At 34.7% G+C, this 20,432-nt stretch overlaps 1 protein-coding gene across 1 annotated transcript in view; it reads right to left on the bottom strand.

Moving 5' to 3' along the window:
• EXOC2 (exocyst complex component 2) overlaps positions 1-20,432 on the bottom strand; it is a 137,424-nt gene that overhangs the window by 106,606 nt on the left and 10,386 nt on the right. The window contains 3 exon segments of the mRNA XM_062570039.1: positions 10,239-10,365; positions 11,712-11,888; positions 16,141-16,288. Of these exon segments, the coding sequence (XP_062426023.1) occupies positions 10,239-10,365; positions 11,712-11,888; positions 16,141-16,258 (422 nt within the window). The 5' untranslated portion in view covers positions 16,259-16,288.

Raw genomic sequence — 20,432 nt, forward strand, 5'->3', positions numbered from 1 at the left:
TACTAAAAATTCATATTTAAAATTAAAATCTTAAGAAACTGATCTTTAAATATCTTTATAAAGAGGAAGTACCACGACTTATCTTTTTAAGCCTAAACAGACATCTATAAACCTCTATTGAAATAAACTTGGAATTTACAAGTCTTAAGAGTTCTGTATGTGGGTGCACAGATCACCATCATTTTATTTAAAGTATCCTCTCATTTCATCAGTAGAGCAGATGTGTTTGAAATGCTCTATTTGAAAGAAGTAACATGGAGGCTTTAAAAACAAATTAAAAAACAGGGCTTGTGTTTCAAAGCTTTATCCAGGGAAAAACAAAGGTTAAGAAGGAAGTTTCAGTTTCTGATTGACACTAGAAAAAAGGTCTAAATGATTTGATTTAATATTTCCTCCCTTGATGGTCTTAGATTGAGGCCTTTATGCACTTTACAAGAAAGGAAGCGCTGCCCATGCAAAATATTTCTAAATAAGAGAAGTGCTGCCTTCAGAAAATGGGATTAAACAGATTCACTCTGATACCAGAGGCAACTAATATATTAAACTCTACCTTTTAAAAAGGAGTATCACTACATCAAGCCAAGTAAGTGGGAATACTCTTTAATCCTTGAATCAAGTCCAAATAACACCACAGGACTTCATCAGGTTGACAGCTTGTAGGTCATCTCTTGCACCGTCACTGTATTTATTGCTGCATGTGCAGCAGAAGTCTCATGGAGACAGAGGAAGACACACAGAGCAGACTTCCATTGTGGACAGACATAGAAAGAAATCCTGTGTTAAAAATCATCTTCCTGTGAAATAGAATACACTGACCTGTCCGTCCACAGCAATGCAAAACAAAAATGAAAAGTACGCATATCCCAAGTGAGAAACAGCATGCACTGTTTATTTTATTCAGTCTTTTGCTGCATAAAGATAGCATGTAACTGAATTGCTTGCACAGGTTCTCTGTAACAATATTTTTTAAAACTAAAGTATTTTAACAAATTTGTACAGAAAATGTATCCCATTTATTTTAAATGTATTCCATTTATTTTAAATCAATGCACTAAAAACTGCTAAATCCACTAAAACCTGCTAAATCCACTTTTTAAAAGGAAGTAAGACAATACTCATGTCTCAACTCAGATACACATTTTACCCTTGGCCGTATTCATTCCGCCACACTCCCTCAGTATATCACCAGGTGCACTCACCACTCAAGTCTCTAGCCTCAGCTGTATTCTATTTTCAGAAACTAATCTTGATAAAGAATTTAAAAATATATTTATTCATTTTCGGACCACAAAGTCAGACTCTGAACTCAAACTAAAATCCCTATCTGATGCTCACAAACTAGACAAACCACTTCTATACAAAATGGATTGTACACAGATGCAAATCTGCAGTACTTTCCATTTAAAAAAAATGACAATCCAGAACCAGCTAATGGACACTATACTTAAAATGCATAAAAAGCCATCTGAATGGACTTGAAAGTATCAATTTGTTAGTTTTCTTTTTTAATCTAAAATTGTTTGAAGGAGGCTAAAGCTGCTTTTATTCCACATATTTAAATAAAATGTTGAAAAGCAAAGAATAGATTAAATGAAATAAATCTTGAGGCAGGAATATTAAAAAAGCAATTATACAGAAACAAAAGTTGCCATCTGTAGGTTTCTGTTCATATTCAAAGGGCTACTAGCAAAAGCAGGTACAAAGGACCACACACTTAATGACATGGCACAGAAGTCACTCATCAGTAGCACTGGATTACAGCAGAGGTATATAACGATACTTTTTTTTTAAAATGGTTTTTAAAAAGAGATGCAATGAAACAGATGACAAAAAGGAGAGAGACAAGGAAATCAGTGCAAAAAACAAATGTAGCAGTTAACAAGAGGGCTACAATATTTCTCTATGCTTGATGAAAAAAGCAATAATGCAATATAAGAATTTGTAAACATCAATAGTGAGACTCAGTTACTAGTGCCCTTGAATTTTGTGAACATCAGTTGGTGAGTAGAAAATGCTGGCAGTTATAAGAGTATAGATACAGTTCCATTTCATCACTCTTTAAAGACATTTTAAGATAATATCTTGTTTTTCTTTCAAAGTATTCAAAAGTGCCTACTAGGCACAAAGAATTTACCAGACAGTATCTCACAGGTGATACATACCATGGTTGCCCAGAAAAGTTTATATTAAATCCACATATGGCGGCATCTTTGTGGTTAACCACATTTAAGACTTAAAAAAAAAAAAAAAAAATCTTTCCATTATCTCAAAAGTAGCCCAAAGTTTTAGTACAAGCACTATATAAGTCTGTGTACAAAACAAACCCTGCCCAGAATTCATTCCTATTTGTCAGATCTTCAACATATTTTCCTCAAAAGCCAATAGATGTAAAAAAACATGAAAAGCACATATAGTCAAAGATACTGTTATCAAGACGCTACTTACTACTACAAGATTGTACAACACATGCATGATTGTTTAAGCTTATGTATGAGCTTTACAACTCCTAGAGGAAAAAAAAAATACTGAGACAAAGACCAATCATTTAGGTAGGAGTGTAATAAATTCCTGAAAATGAGTTTTGCCCAGGAACAGTTTGACAGGAATTAAAGGATTTTTTTAGTTCAAAGTTTGGCAGCTTTGGAAAGTTCTTGGGAGCTTTCTTCCCCAAACAAATGTATTTGTGTGGAACCATAAGCCAGCAATGCATTTGTGGGTGTTCTTAACTGGATGGATATATTTCAGACAGTTACAACAGAAGACAAACACAAAGGTGAATGAGGGTTGTACATTAAGAATATGGTGAGCTCTATGGTGTAACATCCTCATTTTTATCATGCATTTCATCATATTGTTCCACTAACAAAAATGGATAGTTTCAAACTACTTACTCCAACTATCTCTACAACAAGCTGCATACTAAAATGTTCAAACTGAAAGCAACCACATTTCTAAAACATCTGGCCAGATGTATCTGAAGAGAGATCGACTCCACATCCATGGTAAGCTTGGGTTTCATTAACTTCTACTATTAAACTAGATAACAACTTCTGAGGGCAGATTTATAAAGAGAACTGACTTGCAGTTTACTTATGAACAGGTACATATGTGGTTTGAGAAAGTATTTCTGTTTTCCTCATTTGAGTATTTTAGGCTGAACATGGACTAATAGCAAAAGCTGAGATCACGCTTATACTTAATGAAATTCTTGACCATCATTCTGTTGCTTTTTATGTAAGAATGTTGCTAGTTATGTAAGAATAGTTATGTACTGCAGGAAGTAACTCTTAAAACTGTCATTGATTAAAAAGTCATCACACTAAATAAATTGGGAACCAGAAACAGAATCCAGGAAATCTCAGTAAAAGAGAGAAATTTACCATCTTTGAGGACTCTGTGCGTTTTTCCACTCTTACAATCTAAGCAAAGGTAAATGTATCGGATTAATAAAGTAGAACTTTCTGCTAGGCAAGATTATTTTATTAAAACAAAACCAGATCTGGTACTGGAGCTCTGGTTAACTACTGAAAGTAGTCTTATTCATCCATCAAAACTATCATGCAACAAATTTAAATATAAAAATAATTAAGATCTCACAAAACGTAAATCAATTTGCTTTCAAACCACCACAAACTTTCACTTCCCTCAAATATACTTTAAGTATATCTAATACAATTGTGCAGTATTGCAGTGGCACTTGCACTCAAGCAAAGGACACGCACATCTACTTTAGATCCAAAATATGTAACATACAATCAATTCACTTGTGCCACATGTGCCCAGCAACAGAAGCACATCCTGCACCACTCCACAGTTTAGGTACAACATAATCTAGTACTCAATAATTCTATTGTAATATTACAGCATATATCAACTCTTTCAAATTCTACTATAGAACCTGTGCATACACAGAGTGTTTACATTTGCCAGAGGTTTAAGATTAGCCTATGATCTCCATGGGTAAATCACAGCCTTCAAGGAGCTACAATTTAACATTAGACAAAATTCTAGAGAAATAGCAACAGAATGCAGTGGATACTAATGAATAGAGCTTGGCTATGAAAGCAACTTCGCAATTTATAGTTTTTCTGGAAAGATTATTTTTCTTCTTAAGTTTCAGAATCTCATAGCATGATTTTCAGTATACATGACAGTATTTACAGATTAAAGTCAGGTCCCAAAACTGGATACTGCCACCAAAAGGTAACTTGAACCTTAATTCCACAGGAGTTTATAGGTCAAAAGGAGCAACTTTAAATAAACACAGATTCTGAATGGCAACCAGCATAAACAAGCTAAAACTAGAGTTGCTGTACACTCTCCCTCTGGTACCAGTCAGACTCTTAGAAGCAGGCTTTGTAGCGGCTGTACTTTGTTAATCATGCATGCAAGAAGACCAGCATAAAGGACACTGGAGTAGACTAAACAAGACAAATCAGAAGGTGCTAACAAAGCTCTCTGCAACAGCAAAGAGACAAAGCTGCACTCTGGCAATTATTCTCTCGTAGCATCGGGCTAATGAGAGAGATGTCAACAAAATGATTAACCATCCTTGATAAAAGGGAAAATGTGATAAGAAAAATCTACTAGAAACAGAAGTAGGTAGCTGAACTGATACAGTTTTACAAGCAGTAAGCCTCAGTATATTTTTATTTATAAGCCTTAGCATATTTTTAATCATAATACTGGATCTCTCTTGCACGTTTAACCATTTTTCTCTCTGGTGTCCCTATGATATAGGTTTGCATAAAGCATCTGCTACTGTAAAGAGTTAATCTTATTCTACAGGATCTTATCTTATTCAAATATGCAACTATCCAATGAACTTCCATAAAAACCGGTAATAACACACACACACACACACACATATATATATACACACAGACACACACACACACGTAGATATATTATCTCAATTCCCACCTCTAAAGTCCTAACTCATGGTAGCAAGCTGACAGTTACCATTAGGTGGCAGTGTAAGATCAGTCTGTAAAATCTTCACAGCTGAAATGTTTTGGAAACTGGCGTGGGAAGAGGCCAGCATCTGTATTGAGTGGGTGGATATAGAACTATGTGGAATGTACTTAACATGTCAGCATTTGCTTTCATGTACACGATTGATCCACCATAATGACCTCTGCTACATGCAAAACAACAAACACTATTCAAAAACTTCCTAACTATCACTAGATATGAGGTAGAATACACTTGATGTAAACACTAACTTGTTGTATGGGACTGAGAAAGTATATGTGAAACATCTGAACAAGAATTAGTTCACAAGTTTAACGTGGATCTAAATTTTCACAAGCAGATTTTGCCCAGTGCTCTCAAGAAACAATAACAACATTTTTCTCTTCCTGAACTGTTCAGAATTCTAGTCACCACATCACTTACCAACCTGTTCTTGTAACAATTTTAAAAAGTAAAAATAAACATAAAGTACTATAACATTACTGATACTGTTAGTATTTTCATATTAACTTCCCACACTTTATTTGGCAATCATTTGGTCCTCCTTTTCCTCCTGCCTCCTGTAATGGTTTCTGGCTTCATCTCCATAATACCACAGCCAGGAATATTCCTTCCCCCCGCCCTGTCTTTGTTGGGGGTAGATGGGACACCGGACTCACTTTGCACTTAAAGCTATTACAAAGACAGCAATAGAAAGCTAAAACTCTGTCTCAATCTCTTTCCTGGAAACTAATAAACTAAAACTCAGAAAGATTATATATTTAAAATATCTTTTTTGTGTATATATGCTATGAAATGTTTCCTTCACGCACAACGTGCACTAAGTTTTAACAATGTATTAAGTTCGTTCAAATTGGAGGAAGTTCTGTTTTAAATGATGAACACGCAACTATGAGCAAGACAGAAAAACAACATGTACAAACACCCTTCTATGAATATATCTGTGACTTTATTATGTTTCAATACTGATCCTTAGCTAACATGTTCTAGTTGCATTACAAGATGATTGATTTTACTTTTTTCCTTGACTGGAACTCAACTTCAAAAAAAAGTTCTGTGATACAAGGACAGCAATTAAGTCTTGAAAAACATGAAGGACTTATCAGCCAGAAGTTACAAATATGTATTATTTTCAGGTTAAAAGATGATGGCTTGCAAACGATGCATACCTATAACACTTAACTAGTCTTGACTTAGTAAAAAGCAATATTGAGGAATAGTGGATATCCACAGTTCTTACTTTTATATCCTTGCAAAATCTGAATACGGAAAAAAAAATCCAGTTTCTAAATGCACATTTTGAATATATGTATTACTCCTGCAAGTCAAATTACATGTGGTATTCTAATAATAATTAGAATACATGAGACCCACTATTATTTATCTATCTAATTCATAGTTCAAAGGCTTTATTCACTTAAATCCTAGTCATTCCTGATTAAACTCCAATCTTGCACCTATTGAGTCAGGATAAAAAAAAATTTAATCTCTATGCATGTCAACACTTTAATGAAATATTTTACTAAAGTTATTTATTAAAAAAACTTCCATAATGAATAGAAAATTTATAGAGATTTTATACATATTTAAATGTACCATTTGCAACATCTTGAAGGTATCCAGCTAAATGTTTCACAAGCTATAGCTAATTTTAAAATGTGCTTTAATTGGACAGAGTATCATAAACAGTATCTTAAAAACTCACAAATGCAACTTTTTAGAAGAATAACCTGTATTTGAAAGGAAAAAATAACACAAAGGATAGGTGAACTAATGCTTTCCCATGTTGCAGACTGTCTTTCCTGCATCATTTATTGATGCCTGACAATCACGTTTTAGAAGAATGACTTTTTCCTCTTCTATCCTTATTCTATCCATTCCTGTTTTCTCCACAGTGTGCTCCCCTCTAGCCTTTTCCCTATCCTCACTCCTATTTTCTCAAATCTGTTTTTCTTTGCAATTTTCTCCCTGGTCCTCTCCACACTATCCCTCTTTAAATGTTTCTTTTGTTTACCGCTGTTAGCATGCTCAATACATAACACTCCTTTCCTCAGCTGCCTTGAGGCTGCTGCAAGGCATGCTGCAAAGGTTGAAAATCCCACCAAGTCAGACCAGTGCCGCAAGCTCACGGCCCATTTCTTCAGGTTCGGAACTAAAATATGCTCCATCTGTAAACATTTTTTAAACGTTTAAACAAGTCAAACTTGTTAACAAAGGAAAGATCCATTATGCTGCAGAGTTCATCCTCCTTGCGATACACAACTGTTCTTTATTGCATTAGCTTTCTTTTAGTTTAAAGCATCCCAGAATTCCAGTGATTTTTATCACTTCTAGTGGGAAATTATTCCAGTACCTAGTAATAGTTAATGCCTGCTTGTATGCTCCCTTTAATTTATAATTGCCATTTTTCTTCACTACTTTGTACAATTTTTATCCTTGCTCACCCACTCCATACGTAAAGTATTTGTAAACCTGTGTGTTTAAAGTACTGAACATCTAGGCTTGATATGACAATTCCCCAAATATTTCTCTATTTTCCCCTCACAGAAGGGTCCTTCTTTCCTAACTGTATTTAAATATTTCTGACTTTCTTTGTATTTCTTTTGCATACAAAATCTGAGTTCATTAACAAGCTACTTACTCATGCTTCAAGATGAAATATATAAAAGATAATCCTGTTGGTTTCCTATTTAACAAAACATCCAAGCAGATGCCATGAAATTAAAATAATCCTACTGTTTAGGCTTCCAAAAAGTAATGCTTAATCTATCAAATGCAAGCTGCCTTGACTGTAAGAGTTAGTGGTTTTGGTTATGAAGTGGAGATCTTTTATTAATAGTTCTCTTAAAATAAGACCAATTTAAAAGCAACTGTGTCATAACCAACACACTTACTGAAAGAAGCCTTGTGAAAAACGCGCATCTGACACAACTGAAGTAGTTATTCAGACTTAAATTCCAGAGAAAATAATGGAAAAGCTTTTACAGGGTTTGACTAGCACAGAATTAAAGCAGAGAAATGTCAGTTTTAACAGTTTCATAAAATGTTCGAAATACATTATACCAGCTTTAAAATTAAGTTCTGCATTGAAAAAGAACCCCCAAAATTTAATGTATTGTTATTTTAATGGAAACTTGGTACACAAGACTGATTAAAAACTTAGTGCTCTGCACTGTCAATAGTATATATCACACAGCTGACTAACTGCAAAAAATATCAGTCGGGAATCAAACCTGAGATTATCTTCAGGTAAGGTTTTACTAAAGCCCACAATAATATCTGGATCAGTAATTGAATCATCTATTAGTTTTATCACCAGTAATTTTTATAAACAGTTGCCAAAAATATTAAGTAAATAAGAAAGATTCTGTCTTCTCGGTCGAGAAGACCAGCTTGTCAAGGAAACAATACAGCTGAACACTGTCATATGCAAAATGACACAGCTAGGATAAAGAAATCCAGGTCATCCCTGCAGAGTAATAGGAGACCACGTCAGAAGCAGAAGTAGCAAACAATGAGAACTGGCTAACAAGCGACTCACTGCTAGCTCCCAGTGCAAAGGATTATCATCTTTTTTGAATGTACAAACTGGGGAGGAAGAAGAGCAGAGACAGGAAGTCTTCTGGTATGACTCTGGGATATCATTATCCACAGTTCTAGAGTCCATATTTTAACAGGGTTGGAAAATTGGTTACAATGGAAGAGTATCAGAAGTTAGTATTTTTCTCCAGCCCTTGAAATAACAAGAAGAGATATAGATCAGTCAAAAATCTCAGCTTATTACAAAAAAATTGGGTAATTACTTTCAAGAGAAAGAAAAAGGCATATTCAAACTAGGAAAGAAATGCATAACCAGAGGCTGGAAAGTGATGCCAAATCCAGTGGAAATCATAGTTTTAGGGAAACGTGCATTTACCCATCAGAACAAGCTAACAATAGACACTGGATTTTCTACAATGTGATTCCTTCAAATCAAGACTGGATATCTTCTGGAAAAAGATATAATAAGAATAATCACAAACCATTGGATTAAATGCAAAAATAACTATATTTTAAAAGTAATTAACAGTCCGAGCTGACAAGACTTTAGATCAAATATTCTAACGACTCCTTCCAGCCTTTAGCTCAATGAATCCTTTCATGTGACACTTGCCACTGGATACAAATCAGTAAACGAATGGAAAGCAAGAACTTCATGTTTTTAAGAACTTCTTGAAGTCTGTCATGTTTTGTCAGAAGGATTCAGATTCTGAGCTGTTAATTGTCAGGGTTTCAAGAGGATGATAATTCAGCCCAAATATGAACGATTTAATAGAAGATTTTATCTATTATGCTAAGTAATAAGAGACAATGATTAAATTAAATCCCAAACAACAATTAATAGAGATACTGGCAAATTTCAGACATCAAAAATTAGACCAAGAAGTTTCTTGCTACAGAAGTGTACAGTCACCTTACTCCATCCTTGTGAAAAAGGAATAATAAATCACTCACGGTCTCCACCACCCTTAAAAAAACAACAAAAAAAAAAAAAAAAAAAAACAGGCAAATGAAACCAGGTATGTAGTCTTGCTCACAAACAAACCAAGTATTCAGAGCATGAGACTGCTAGTGAAAGTCTGATTTTAAATAGCCTTTGTTTCTGGCAGAGCTAGTATCTTGATCAAGAGAAATATTGTTTCTGACACTATTTCTAGGAGTTGGTCAGGTTTGGAGCCCTATCAGTATCTCTTCTAAAGCCCTCTAGTTCTGTTTATGGCTTATTGTAACGTTCTTCTTTCAGAAAAATGTTACAAAGTCTACCTATTTGTGAACAAAAACAAAGGACTCTGTGGATTGGAAAACAGTCTTTATATTTCAATGAAATAAACTAGTTGCTGTGCTGTATCTTACAGTGCAATTTTAGCAACTGATAGCTATCTAAACCTTAAAAGCTGCATGAAACTCAAATGCAATGTTAAGTACTCCATAGCTACAAAATATAAATCCAAAGCCCTCCTCAAAATCTAAACATCATAGAGGTTCAATATATCAAGCTTTTAGATTATCTACGGTCTTAATTGATGCTCCAAAAATGATTATGAAGCAGGACAGATCATACAACAACAGCCCTTTTAAGCACTGAATTATATACCATCAGTTCATATATGTATGCATTTTCAAATCCTTCTCTGCCCTATAAACTGTTAGACTTTTCTGGAATTCACAGAGGCATATATAGAGAAAACCACTAAAAAAGTGGATTAAAGGCATTTGGTACTCACTTGTCTATCTCAATACCAAGTGGATTAGCTGGACGTAGGGACAAGGGGGGAATCCCTTTGTTCCTATCAGTGCGCATGTCATAGTAGTTCATTTCATCCACCCAGACAGCAGACTGATCCAAGATACCTAGAGAAAACAAAGGACATATCCTTAAAACAACAAAGGCTGTCCAGCATTATCAACTGCTACCATACTGAATTAATTTGAAAAATCCCAATAAATAGAAAATGCATGCCTAGGTAATATTTTGGAATATACATGGCAAAACAACCTGGATACAATTATGCTAAATTATTTTATTATAGCAGCTGAAAAGGTATTAATGCCTAGGTATCAAACACTGCCTCTTAAAGAATACATCGCTCCATGTGAATTAAGAGCATTGTCCTCTTGCTTATGATCACAGTATAACAGTATTTTTCATTCCCTCAAGTATTTTGATCTCTATCCACCACTTTGTTCTCCATTACTTGGAAAATCATCAGTTAGTTGGAGGTCTCCCTATGGTCATATTTTAAGAAAGATCTTTCTCTATGGCACTAATTAAGCATAAAGTCAGTTAACTTTGGCCACATGCCAAAAGGACAATGCCTTCAAAAATCTCAGTGAACATAGGACTGGCTGTGTTTCCAAAGTCTTAGCACAAACAACATGCAAAGGTGAGGGACAAAGCTTCTTGGGCCCCAGGAAGAAATCATAGCCAGATTCTTGAACATTCCTTATTTTATACCTTGGCAGAACTTATGCAGAAGATCTTAAAATAGCTTGTAAGAAATTATGCATTACTTAATTGTCACTGAACTGCACTGAGAGAACAAAAACCTAAAATAGCTCCCTTTGTGAGAACCCTTATGTTAAAAAAAAAAAAAAAAGTCCTATCCAACTGTATAAATGAGTTATTTTGAGAGAGGCATTTTAAATCTAGAGGGTATTTAGACTGGATTCTAGATTAAGGAGAGGTCCTAGACTGCTTGGCAACATCATTTTAATGATTAAGCACCACATGAAAAATACTTCAAACTTTCTGTCTTACAGGCTGGTTTGAATTACAAATAAGAAATGGCATGCATGACTCAGCTTTCTTTAAAAGATTAACTGTCAGCTCTGGATTTAGGTATAAAGCTCATGAGGTTTTTTTATATTTTGTATTTATCTAGTGCACTTAAAACATGTAAGATGACCAATTACTGGACCTGTCATCAATTTTTTGACAATTTTAATGCTTCTGCCTAGAAATATAAGGAGATACTTTTCATTACTCATTAAGGGTTTATATGATATTGAGAAAGAGGAATTTAATTCACACTTACTATGAATTTATATATATTTTATTGATATACAATTTTTTAGACACTAGAAATCTCTATTGGGTCCCCAGGTGGGCCCATTTTAAATATACATTTTATTTAAAGAAGCACTCAGTCATATACTCATTTAGCAAAAACAGATATGAGTTTGAACACGAAAAATACCTATTTTTTCAGGCTTCAGCAGTTTGAAAGAAACAGTTGAAGTTCCTTTGCCACCAGACTTTGTAGTGACAATAATGTCCCCTTTATCATTTTTAGCTTGTCCCACTCGACACACGATTTTACTGGCAGACATCCATTCAGCAGTTAGCAGACAGTTATGCCCACAGATTGTTAAACCTGAAAAACAGAATGACTGAATAAATATATTTTTGAAGTTTTGTATGTAAATACCCTTACATTGTTTCATACGCTTCACGTAAATATATGATTCTTCCCCAGTCCTTAATAGCCAAGGAGGAAGGAAAGTCACAGACACGTTTCTCAGATAATCCCTAGGTGACTTCAGCTCTAATGTCCTATTTCATTTCATGAAACACACACAGTGTTGCTTGAAGCTTATTTTAATCTCTTCTATCTTGAACTTTTACTTCACGTTGTACAAAAGATCCTCTGCAACAGGTACTTATGTGAAACTTCCATCAAAACTGCAAGCAAAAATCTTTGATACCACAATTTATCACGTGAATTTACACAGCAAAAATTAAGAAAAACTGCAAAATATTCACAAGAAACTATGTTTTTCCAAGCTCATTTGTTTAATGATACTTTCAGAGATACATAAGAGATATTTGGCCAAAGAAGTACTCCTTCACAAATACTGTTCCCTTCTCCCATATTACAATTTGTTATGCAAGACTAATTCTGCTGAATAAACTCCCCTTGTTGTATGAAAGAACAGCAACCTAATATTTACCTGTTTCTTCTGTTAAACTTTCACAAAACAGAAAAACAAATGGCATACTACGAAACAAAATATATTTAAAGCCATGAAGCTCTTACAGAATAAGGCTATGGCATACTAAACTACGGCAAGCTTAAGAACACCTCTTCACATTTAGAGTATGAGGTCTGAGGCTTGCTGGGTCTTCATACATCTTCTACAACATCCAACTGTAGTCAGAGCAGGACTTTGGATGCTAGAATAGATGGGCAAATCTAGAAGGGCGGTTGTCACATTCCTAAAGAAATAGCAAGATTCTAACTTCTATACTACTAATAATTCATACTAGTGTGTTGGCTGTACTGGAATAAAAGTTAAGTAGGTACAACAGTTCTTCCTCCACTGATTTGGCTTTTGTTTTCAGTTTCTAGAAAGCTCTGACCAATTTAACAAGCACTTGAAGACTGAAAAGGGTCAGAATATGTGGCTCAGTACCAGAGCTTCAGAGTTATTTCTTCCTCACAATTTAAATCTCTGACATTACACAGCAGACAAATCTGGCAGTTTTCATGGTTTTGTTAGACATCAGAACGTCTCATTTCCTGCCAAAACCTATTCTGAAAATGATAAAAACAAAAAACAAGCAAACAAACCAAAAACAAAACGTCATGAATCTTAATATAACTGAGGGGAATTTTACGTGAGCAAGAACAGTTTCTTCAAAGATGCCTAAAGAAAAAGGGACAAAAAGTTTTATATCAAGAATATCTTGGTTGGCATTTCTTTAGTTGTTGTTTCTTTGCAAAATTTTAACCAGAACAGGAGTTCTTACTTATCTGGGGCTGGGGGAAGAACAGGCATTTATTATGATGCATGGGTTTTAACCTTAGTAGCAAAAAAACAAAAGAGACTCAATACTGAAGTCTAAGTTCTCTAAAGGAAGGAAAAAAAAAAAAAAAAAATAAAAGACTGCAGTAGAAATTTGAGACTAACTGCAGAAGATTGTCCGAATGATTCATAAACACAGATTTTCACTCTTCTTCAGAATTTGAGAAGTCTGAATTCAAGCTTAAATCAAGTTATACTTTAAAATCAAGATTCAAGCTTAAGCAATTTGGTAGGGAAGAAGTTACTGAACAACCATTTTAAATAACCGTGTATTGCTCATTTTCTATTTATTAGAAAGTTGCTAAAGCTCTCAAGAGAACAAATTCATAAGATCTGACACTTCTTAAATGACGGGAAACAGTCTTCCTCTGTTTCTTAAAAATGCCAAAGAAAAAGTCTCCACAAACATTTTACATACCGCACTACCTATGGTAACGAAAAGGCCAATTTTTAAAACAAATAAAGGCATCATGGAAAGATCCTCTGACAATAAAAATACAGTAACATCTTCCCTCACAAAATGAGAAAACTTCTCTTTAAATAAGAATTTATTTTAATCTTTTGTATGGTATAAGGATCTTTGAAAATGCTATACTGGAGATCTAGCCTTTAAAGTGTATTTTGGAGGATTCAGTTCCCTGTTCATTTCAACAAACAGGCACAAGACATTCTCACGAAACTTCATAACTTTTGTCACACTTATATATTAACAATTTTACAATGCCTAAAGTTGAACATGTCTTAAAAGACAAAATAAACCTCAAGAGTATAGATTTTGCATGTGTCTCCTGGATTTGCCTTTTTGTACCACAAGACAAAAAATAATTCATTTAGTTTCAAAGGCCCACATAGATTACAATACAACTCTCTTAACAAGATGAGATGAAAAGGTATATTCTTTTATTGTATGATATTCTATTTATATAAGAAATATATCTTTTGCTTTTCATTTTACTCTAATATATCTCCATAGCAGATCATAAACTTTATAAAACCCTTGCTCAAACTTGAGCAAATCTCATACCTGCAAAGAGTCACTTTTGTAAGTATTTGTTCAAGGCACATGGACTATTTACATGCCTAATTTAACCACGAAAAGAAATCTTTACATGTCTGAGGTCTTACTCACTCACTAGAAAAAAAGCCAAGAACTCAGTGAGCTCAGGGGAAAAAAAATGGCTATGCCATGTGTTTATATTTATTTATGTTTACCTCAAAACACCAATGTAAGATTTACTCTGGGAAAAAAAATACATATATATAAATATATATATATATATATATGTATTTATATAAATATATATAATAGTCAACCAGCTGTAATACCGAGACACAGTTCAGGAGATATCTTCCTTCCAAGAAGCTACGTGACCACTTCTAGAAGGATCATATCAATGAACTAATGAAGATATTGAGGCACACCAAACATTCAGATACTCAGAAGTACACTTACCTGCAATGTCATCAGATTTTCAAATATTTCTAAGTAAAGGTTAGTCTACAGTAGCCTTGTCTAGCAAGCAAGGAAAGTATTTCCTCTTTCTAGATGAAAACTGAAATTATAGTAGTTTGTCCTTGGCCACAAAGTTCATTGTGGTGGCTAAGAGCGGAATTTGGGAATCTTGGTTTATAGTTATGAGGTGAAATGTTGTTTCCAGCAAAGCCAAACAAAACTCCAGTAGACTCTCCAGGAGTCATGACTCCACAACAGATTAGACAAATTGTCTCTAACATGAATACATATATGCTTAACTTAAAAAAGGAATATGGGCAATTACAGTTTTTATAGTTAACTTAATTTTCTTAAGCCATTTAAAAAGGACTTTGCACAACGTTTTGAAATCTAAGTAGCTATTGGATATGATCCTCTAATAGATAAATAACTGTTTAAAAGACAGGAAACAGAGGTAGAATAAATGGTGTGTTTTCACATTGGAAAGTTTCCACAGGGCATGTACTGGCAGTTTTGCCATTCAATATATACATAAATGATTAGAAATGAGGGTGAATAAAGAGATTACAAAGTTTGATGCTACTAATCTAATCAGGATAGATAGTAATAATCAGTTAAGATAGTAAAGCAGGCAAAAACTCCGTGCACTATCTCATAAGATCTTTTCTGCACTAGTGTAGGTGCTACAAAATAGCAGCTAAAATTCAATGAACAAAAACAACCTCTTCGGTCCCCCAAGATGTATACAGAATAAAAACAACAACAACACACCACGTAAGCTGTGATTCTTCAGCCTGGAAAAGAGCCAGCTGAGAGCAGTGATGATCAAGATCTATCAGGTCATGAGAATCACTGAAAAAAAATAGGGGAGAACTGCTTGTTCCTTCTTCCAATGCAAGAACTATGATGATTCAAATTAAGCTATCCAGTTAAAAATTGAGGAGACCATTCTTCACACAATGTGTAGCTATATTTTGTTACTCTTTTAGTCCTAGACTGTTGCAGATACACTAATTGAATTTTACATTAATTCAAGTAATAGTAATGCTCAGTGACTTTCTCAAATCACTGAAAACACTCTGACTGCAAAGTTGTCAAGTTCTTAGCTAGTGTCCCATACAGGATGTTGGGTGTGACAAGTCCATCTAACAAAGTATGGCCATTCTAATTTGTTATGCTTTGGAGAGCCTTCTTGAATTTATGGATTCAAGTGCATGTTTGTGAAAAATGACATTGCTCATACAATGCAACATAGATTTTACAATGTCACTTGCACAGAAAATGCAATTGTAACCACATCCCAAAGGTTACATTCTACAACGTCAGAAGAAGGAGCAGACACTTTTTTCTTCCTCTCTCCAACTTACCTATGAGGTCTGTAGGCCCAGTTCCCAAGTTTTCTCCTCTAATTGTCACTTTTGTCCATGAGATGCCCTCATTGGGAGAGATGCCAGTTACAAGTGGGGGCTGCCGTGCTCGAGACATGATGTCTGTCTTCAGTTACTGTTAGCTCAGCTGTTCAGCAAGAAACAAATACAATAATTTAAAAACAATAATTATGTAAAAATTATAAAAAGTTAAGCTGCTCTTATAAAATGATAAAGCAAAAACGTGAATGTAAATATGCAATGCTCTCAAAGCTCTTTCCCACATATTCACCAAACAATATAACTACACCTTCTTTTCCACTTGGTATTTTTTTAAAATATGCATATCTCCAGTTCCAACTTGTAAAATTCAAAAAGAGAAAAAATCCTAAACTTTCACAACGCTTAATGAAACAATATACATATTCTATATCACTGATATCAGAACTCATATGGGCTTGTCGTTCAGTCCTCTATTAGAAAGTTACTATTGTATTGCTTAGAAAATTTAGAATTGCTAAGCTAAGTAAGAGAGTGATTACATATTTGGACTGCCTCCCCATCAAAAGGGGACTGACTGGCATACAAATTCCCAAGGGAGTGATTCCCTAGCCCATATATTTAGAGTATAAAGCATCAGTGTTTATATAAGATGAAAAAAGTAAAATACTACTTAGAGACACTACACCAACAAAGAATATTAATAAAACACACAATATCCCAACAAATCAACATAAATGTAGACAAAATTATTGGAGAAGCATTTCCAAGAGTTACCATTTCCATATGAAGCCAAAAGACAATTCAAAGTAGTTTATCTCTACAATAGAAACACCAATATGGTACCCATGTCCCACAGCGCTTCATTCAATTCACTGTGTAATTGGTCATGAATTCCAGCTGCATGTTAGCAGTCTCCTCTGTACAGCTCTGCAAGCATACAAAGAGCATAGCCTGCAGCACACTAGCTCCCACCAATTTTTCCACATTTATGATACTTCTGGCACATAGAGCCTGTCCATATGGACACAGATACTACAGGAGTCATAAAACAGGTACAAAATAAAATTTCTTTCAAGTACTTTCATAGTAATTCTGTATTATCTAGACCATTTCACAGCAGCTGAATTCTTCTACTGAGACACAACAGCATCTTTAAAACTCTAAGTAAAAATATCATTTGGAACTGCCCAAAGCGATCTACAGTTTCTGATAGGAATTTATCCTCCATGGAAAGGTAATAATCAAACATAACCTTGGAAATCAAACACAACCTGGAAAAAAGTTTCTTAACCCTAAAAAACCCCACAACCCACAAAGTATGATGAAAGAGTTTAGTATTCAAAAAATTAGAGAGGCATGAACAGAACACCTCAGTATACACAGCTTTAAAAGTTGATCCAAAACACGTGGAGTATAAGCCAAGCACCGTAAGTAACTCTAACACATTTAATTTTTAATTGTGGATCAAGGTATATTTTCTACTTGCAAAAAACCAGATCTATTAAACTCTGTAAAGTATCCCTAACAAAATGCTACAGTAAAATTGCAGTTTCAAAGTACTTATTTGCATTAGGAAATACCAGAATTAAGTAAGTTATATTTGTTCCAGCCTCTCCTGTATCTAGAACACAGCAGTTGTAGAATCAAACATTATGCTTTACAGACCCTCCTCACCTTTTCCAATGCACTATAGACCTGTCAGGAGGATGAAATAGCCTGTTACCAGCAGGACTCTCAATTCATTTTCTGAAGTTAGAAGGCACATGGAAAATGGAAATGGGAAAGATAGGAATAAGAAGAAAAATCTCCACTCTGCCCTTGAACAGGATTGTATCTTTGTCTATACTACAGATGTATAGCAAGTCATTTATGATAAAACTCTCCAGTAACAACATTTTCATGTCAATTTCTGGGTGTTCAACTTCAGATCAGAGGAGCAGAGAGCTCACAGCCACAGCCAAAGTCTCTGAATGTGCTCTGAATACAGGAAGTGCCATACAATGCTCTAAAACATGCCAGTCCTAAATAATGATCTCAAATCTATAAATACAGTCAATCTTAACAGTCTTTCAGTTTCACATGTTTCAAATACGAATGCTGCTACATATTTCAAAAGGTATTTTGAAGAGAATCCATTAATAGAGAGGAGGCATTCAGATACTACAAATTTCACCGAATTATTCTTTTCTTCAGAGAAATTTTTGAGATTATCTTTGAAAAGTGTGCCATTAGAGATGTGATTTCCTGCTGAACAAGTAGAAGCTGGAATAGTTGTAGTATGTGAGCAATACCAAGTACATGAAGGAAATCTGATAAGAGCCAACAACAATACTCACAATGTGTGTTTGGATCTCCCTTTTTTAAAAAAATATTTATATATCTATGAGGGGGTTAAAACTGTCAAATCCTTTGACTTTACAACATTATAAAGTACCTTATGTTTTTAGTATAGTATTTCCCAGGTTTTCACAAACAGCAAACTGCTGGAAAAAAAAGTATTCCACAATATAGTACTATGCATCTTCTAAGTCGGTATGTAAAATGCTGTAACTTTCACATTTAACACAGGGCTGGAGGAGTAATGACAGACAATCTATAATCTTGTAGACCATCACCAAAGAGAGAAGGCCATTACTACAGACTACAGCAGATTGCAGCAGACTACAAAGACATCAGCTGGCAGTACTATCCAGATACAGAAGAGAAGGTTGCGTTCTGGTAGGCAGAATTCCCTGTCTCCTGCTTCCTTATACTCTAGTTCTATTTCTTTCCCAGCACCATGTTCCTCCTCGCAGGGAGGCAGTCCTTCTCTCCCTCATTTTATATCTGAGACCAAGTCCTAGTTTTGCAGCTGAATTATTTCCTGCCCCTATCCTGTCAAATTTTCCTTCTGACTTCTTATCCATAAGGTCAAGGGGGTTTGTTTTGTTTTCTAATATATTCCAATTCTCTTTTCAGATCTTGACACCCTGATAATTCCTTTTCCTTATCTCCTGTTTCTTATCCTCAGTCTTCTTGATCAGTCAGATGACTTGAACTCCTATTGCTCTGCCTCCTCTCTTTAGGCTGTAAAGCCAGTCTTCTCTTGTGGTTCTGAGATTGGGAATCTTAAGGCTTGCATAGCTCATCTGCCCTCTACTGGATTTATATGGCTTCCTTTGCTATGTCACCTCACTTGACAAAAAAAAGCAGGCAGCTCAATATAAAAGCTTCCCAATATAAATCTAATGCTGCCTGGAACAACCAGAAACTCAGGGAAAGCCTTGTTTATTCCTACACAATCACAAGATGTATACACACAGAAGTTCAGACCTTCCAGAATTTGAGGCTTCCTCTGTAGTCATGTGCAAAGAAGATCAGTTTATATATATAAAAAATTGCTTAATTTGCCTAGAAAAGGGATAAATCACATGTATCCCTCACAGTCTTAACTGCATAGACTTTGCACTTTCTACACATACACTCAGCAGAACTTGAAGATGTGCAACAGCTGTAAAGAATCAGTGGAGTTGCATCCCCATATCCACACGCAGTCACCCCTCTGCAAGAAGCAACAAATGTTGCATCAGTAAGATGCTGTTGAACACTTACTTTTCAACAATATTTTAACAGAATATTAATCAGTAACACAGATGAAAAAAAGCAAACTTTAGGAACTCACCAGTAATATGGAAGAGAAGAAATCCTGAGAAAGAGTAATAAAATAGAAGCTATTTTGGTGTTATTTGTTGTCTCCCTTTCCCCCCTTTTCTTTCCCCCAATGTTATGATTCCCTTGCATTGCAACTATTGTTTCTTTTAAAATATCTAGGTATACAGGTAATTGGTTTGAATTAAGAGAAAAACTCAGCAGTAATATTACAACATATTTTTCTGGATTTGAGAAATGAGCACTGGATTGCTCTTCCCGATGAGCTGAATAAACTCAATAAAAACGTTGAGCCTCCTCCAGTCTAATATTTCTTCTGAAGTATTCCCATACTTATTGCAGAATTGCTTTAAAATACCTTACTGGAATGAAGAGACCACAGTAAATCTCAACACATTACAAAAGCATTATGGTACTGAGACGTTCTGTTACTTTTTTTTCTTTTAATAGCAATCAGTTTCTTTCAACCTTCCAGTCATCTATAGTATTTCTGCTCTTTCTTCTCTTTGACAAACGTCTACAGTCATGACGACTGACCTACCTCTTTGGAAGTAGATCCTATACATGAAGACTGCTGAGTGCCGTTTAAATATCTTCCGTGAAAAATACATCTTCTACAGGTTACACTAAAACCATCCACA

This window comes from Rhea pennata, chromosome 2, assembly GCF_028389875.1.
Source record: "Rhea pennata isolate bPtePen1 chromosome 2, bPtePen1.pri, whole genome shotgun sequence".
In the NCBI taxonomy this organism is placed as follows: Eukaryota; Metazoa; Chordata; class Aves; order Rheiformes; family Rheidae; genus Rhea; species Rhea pennata.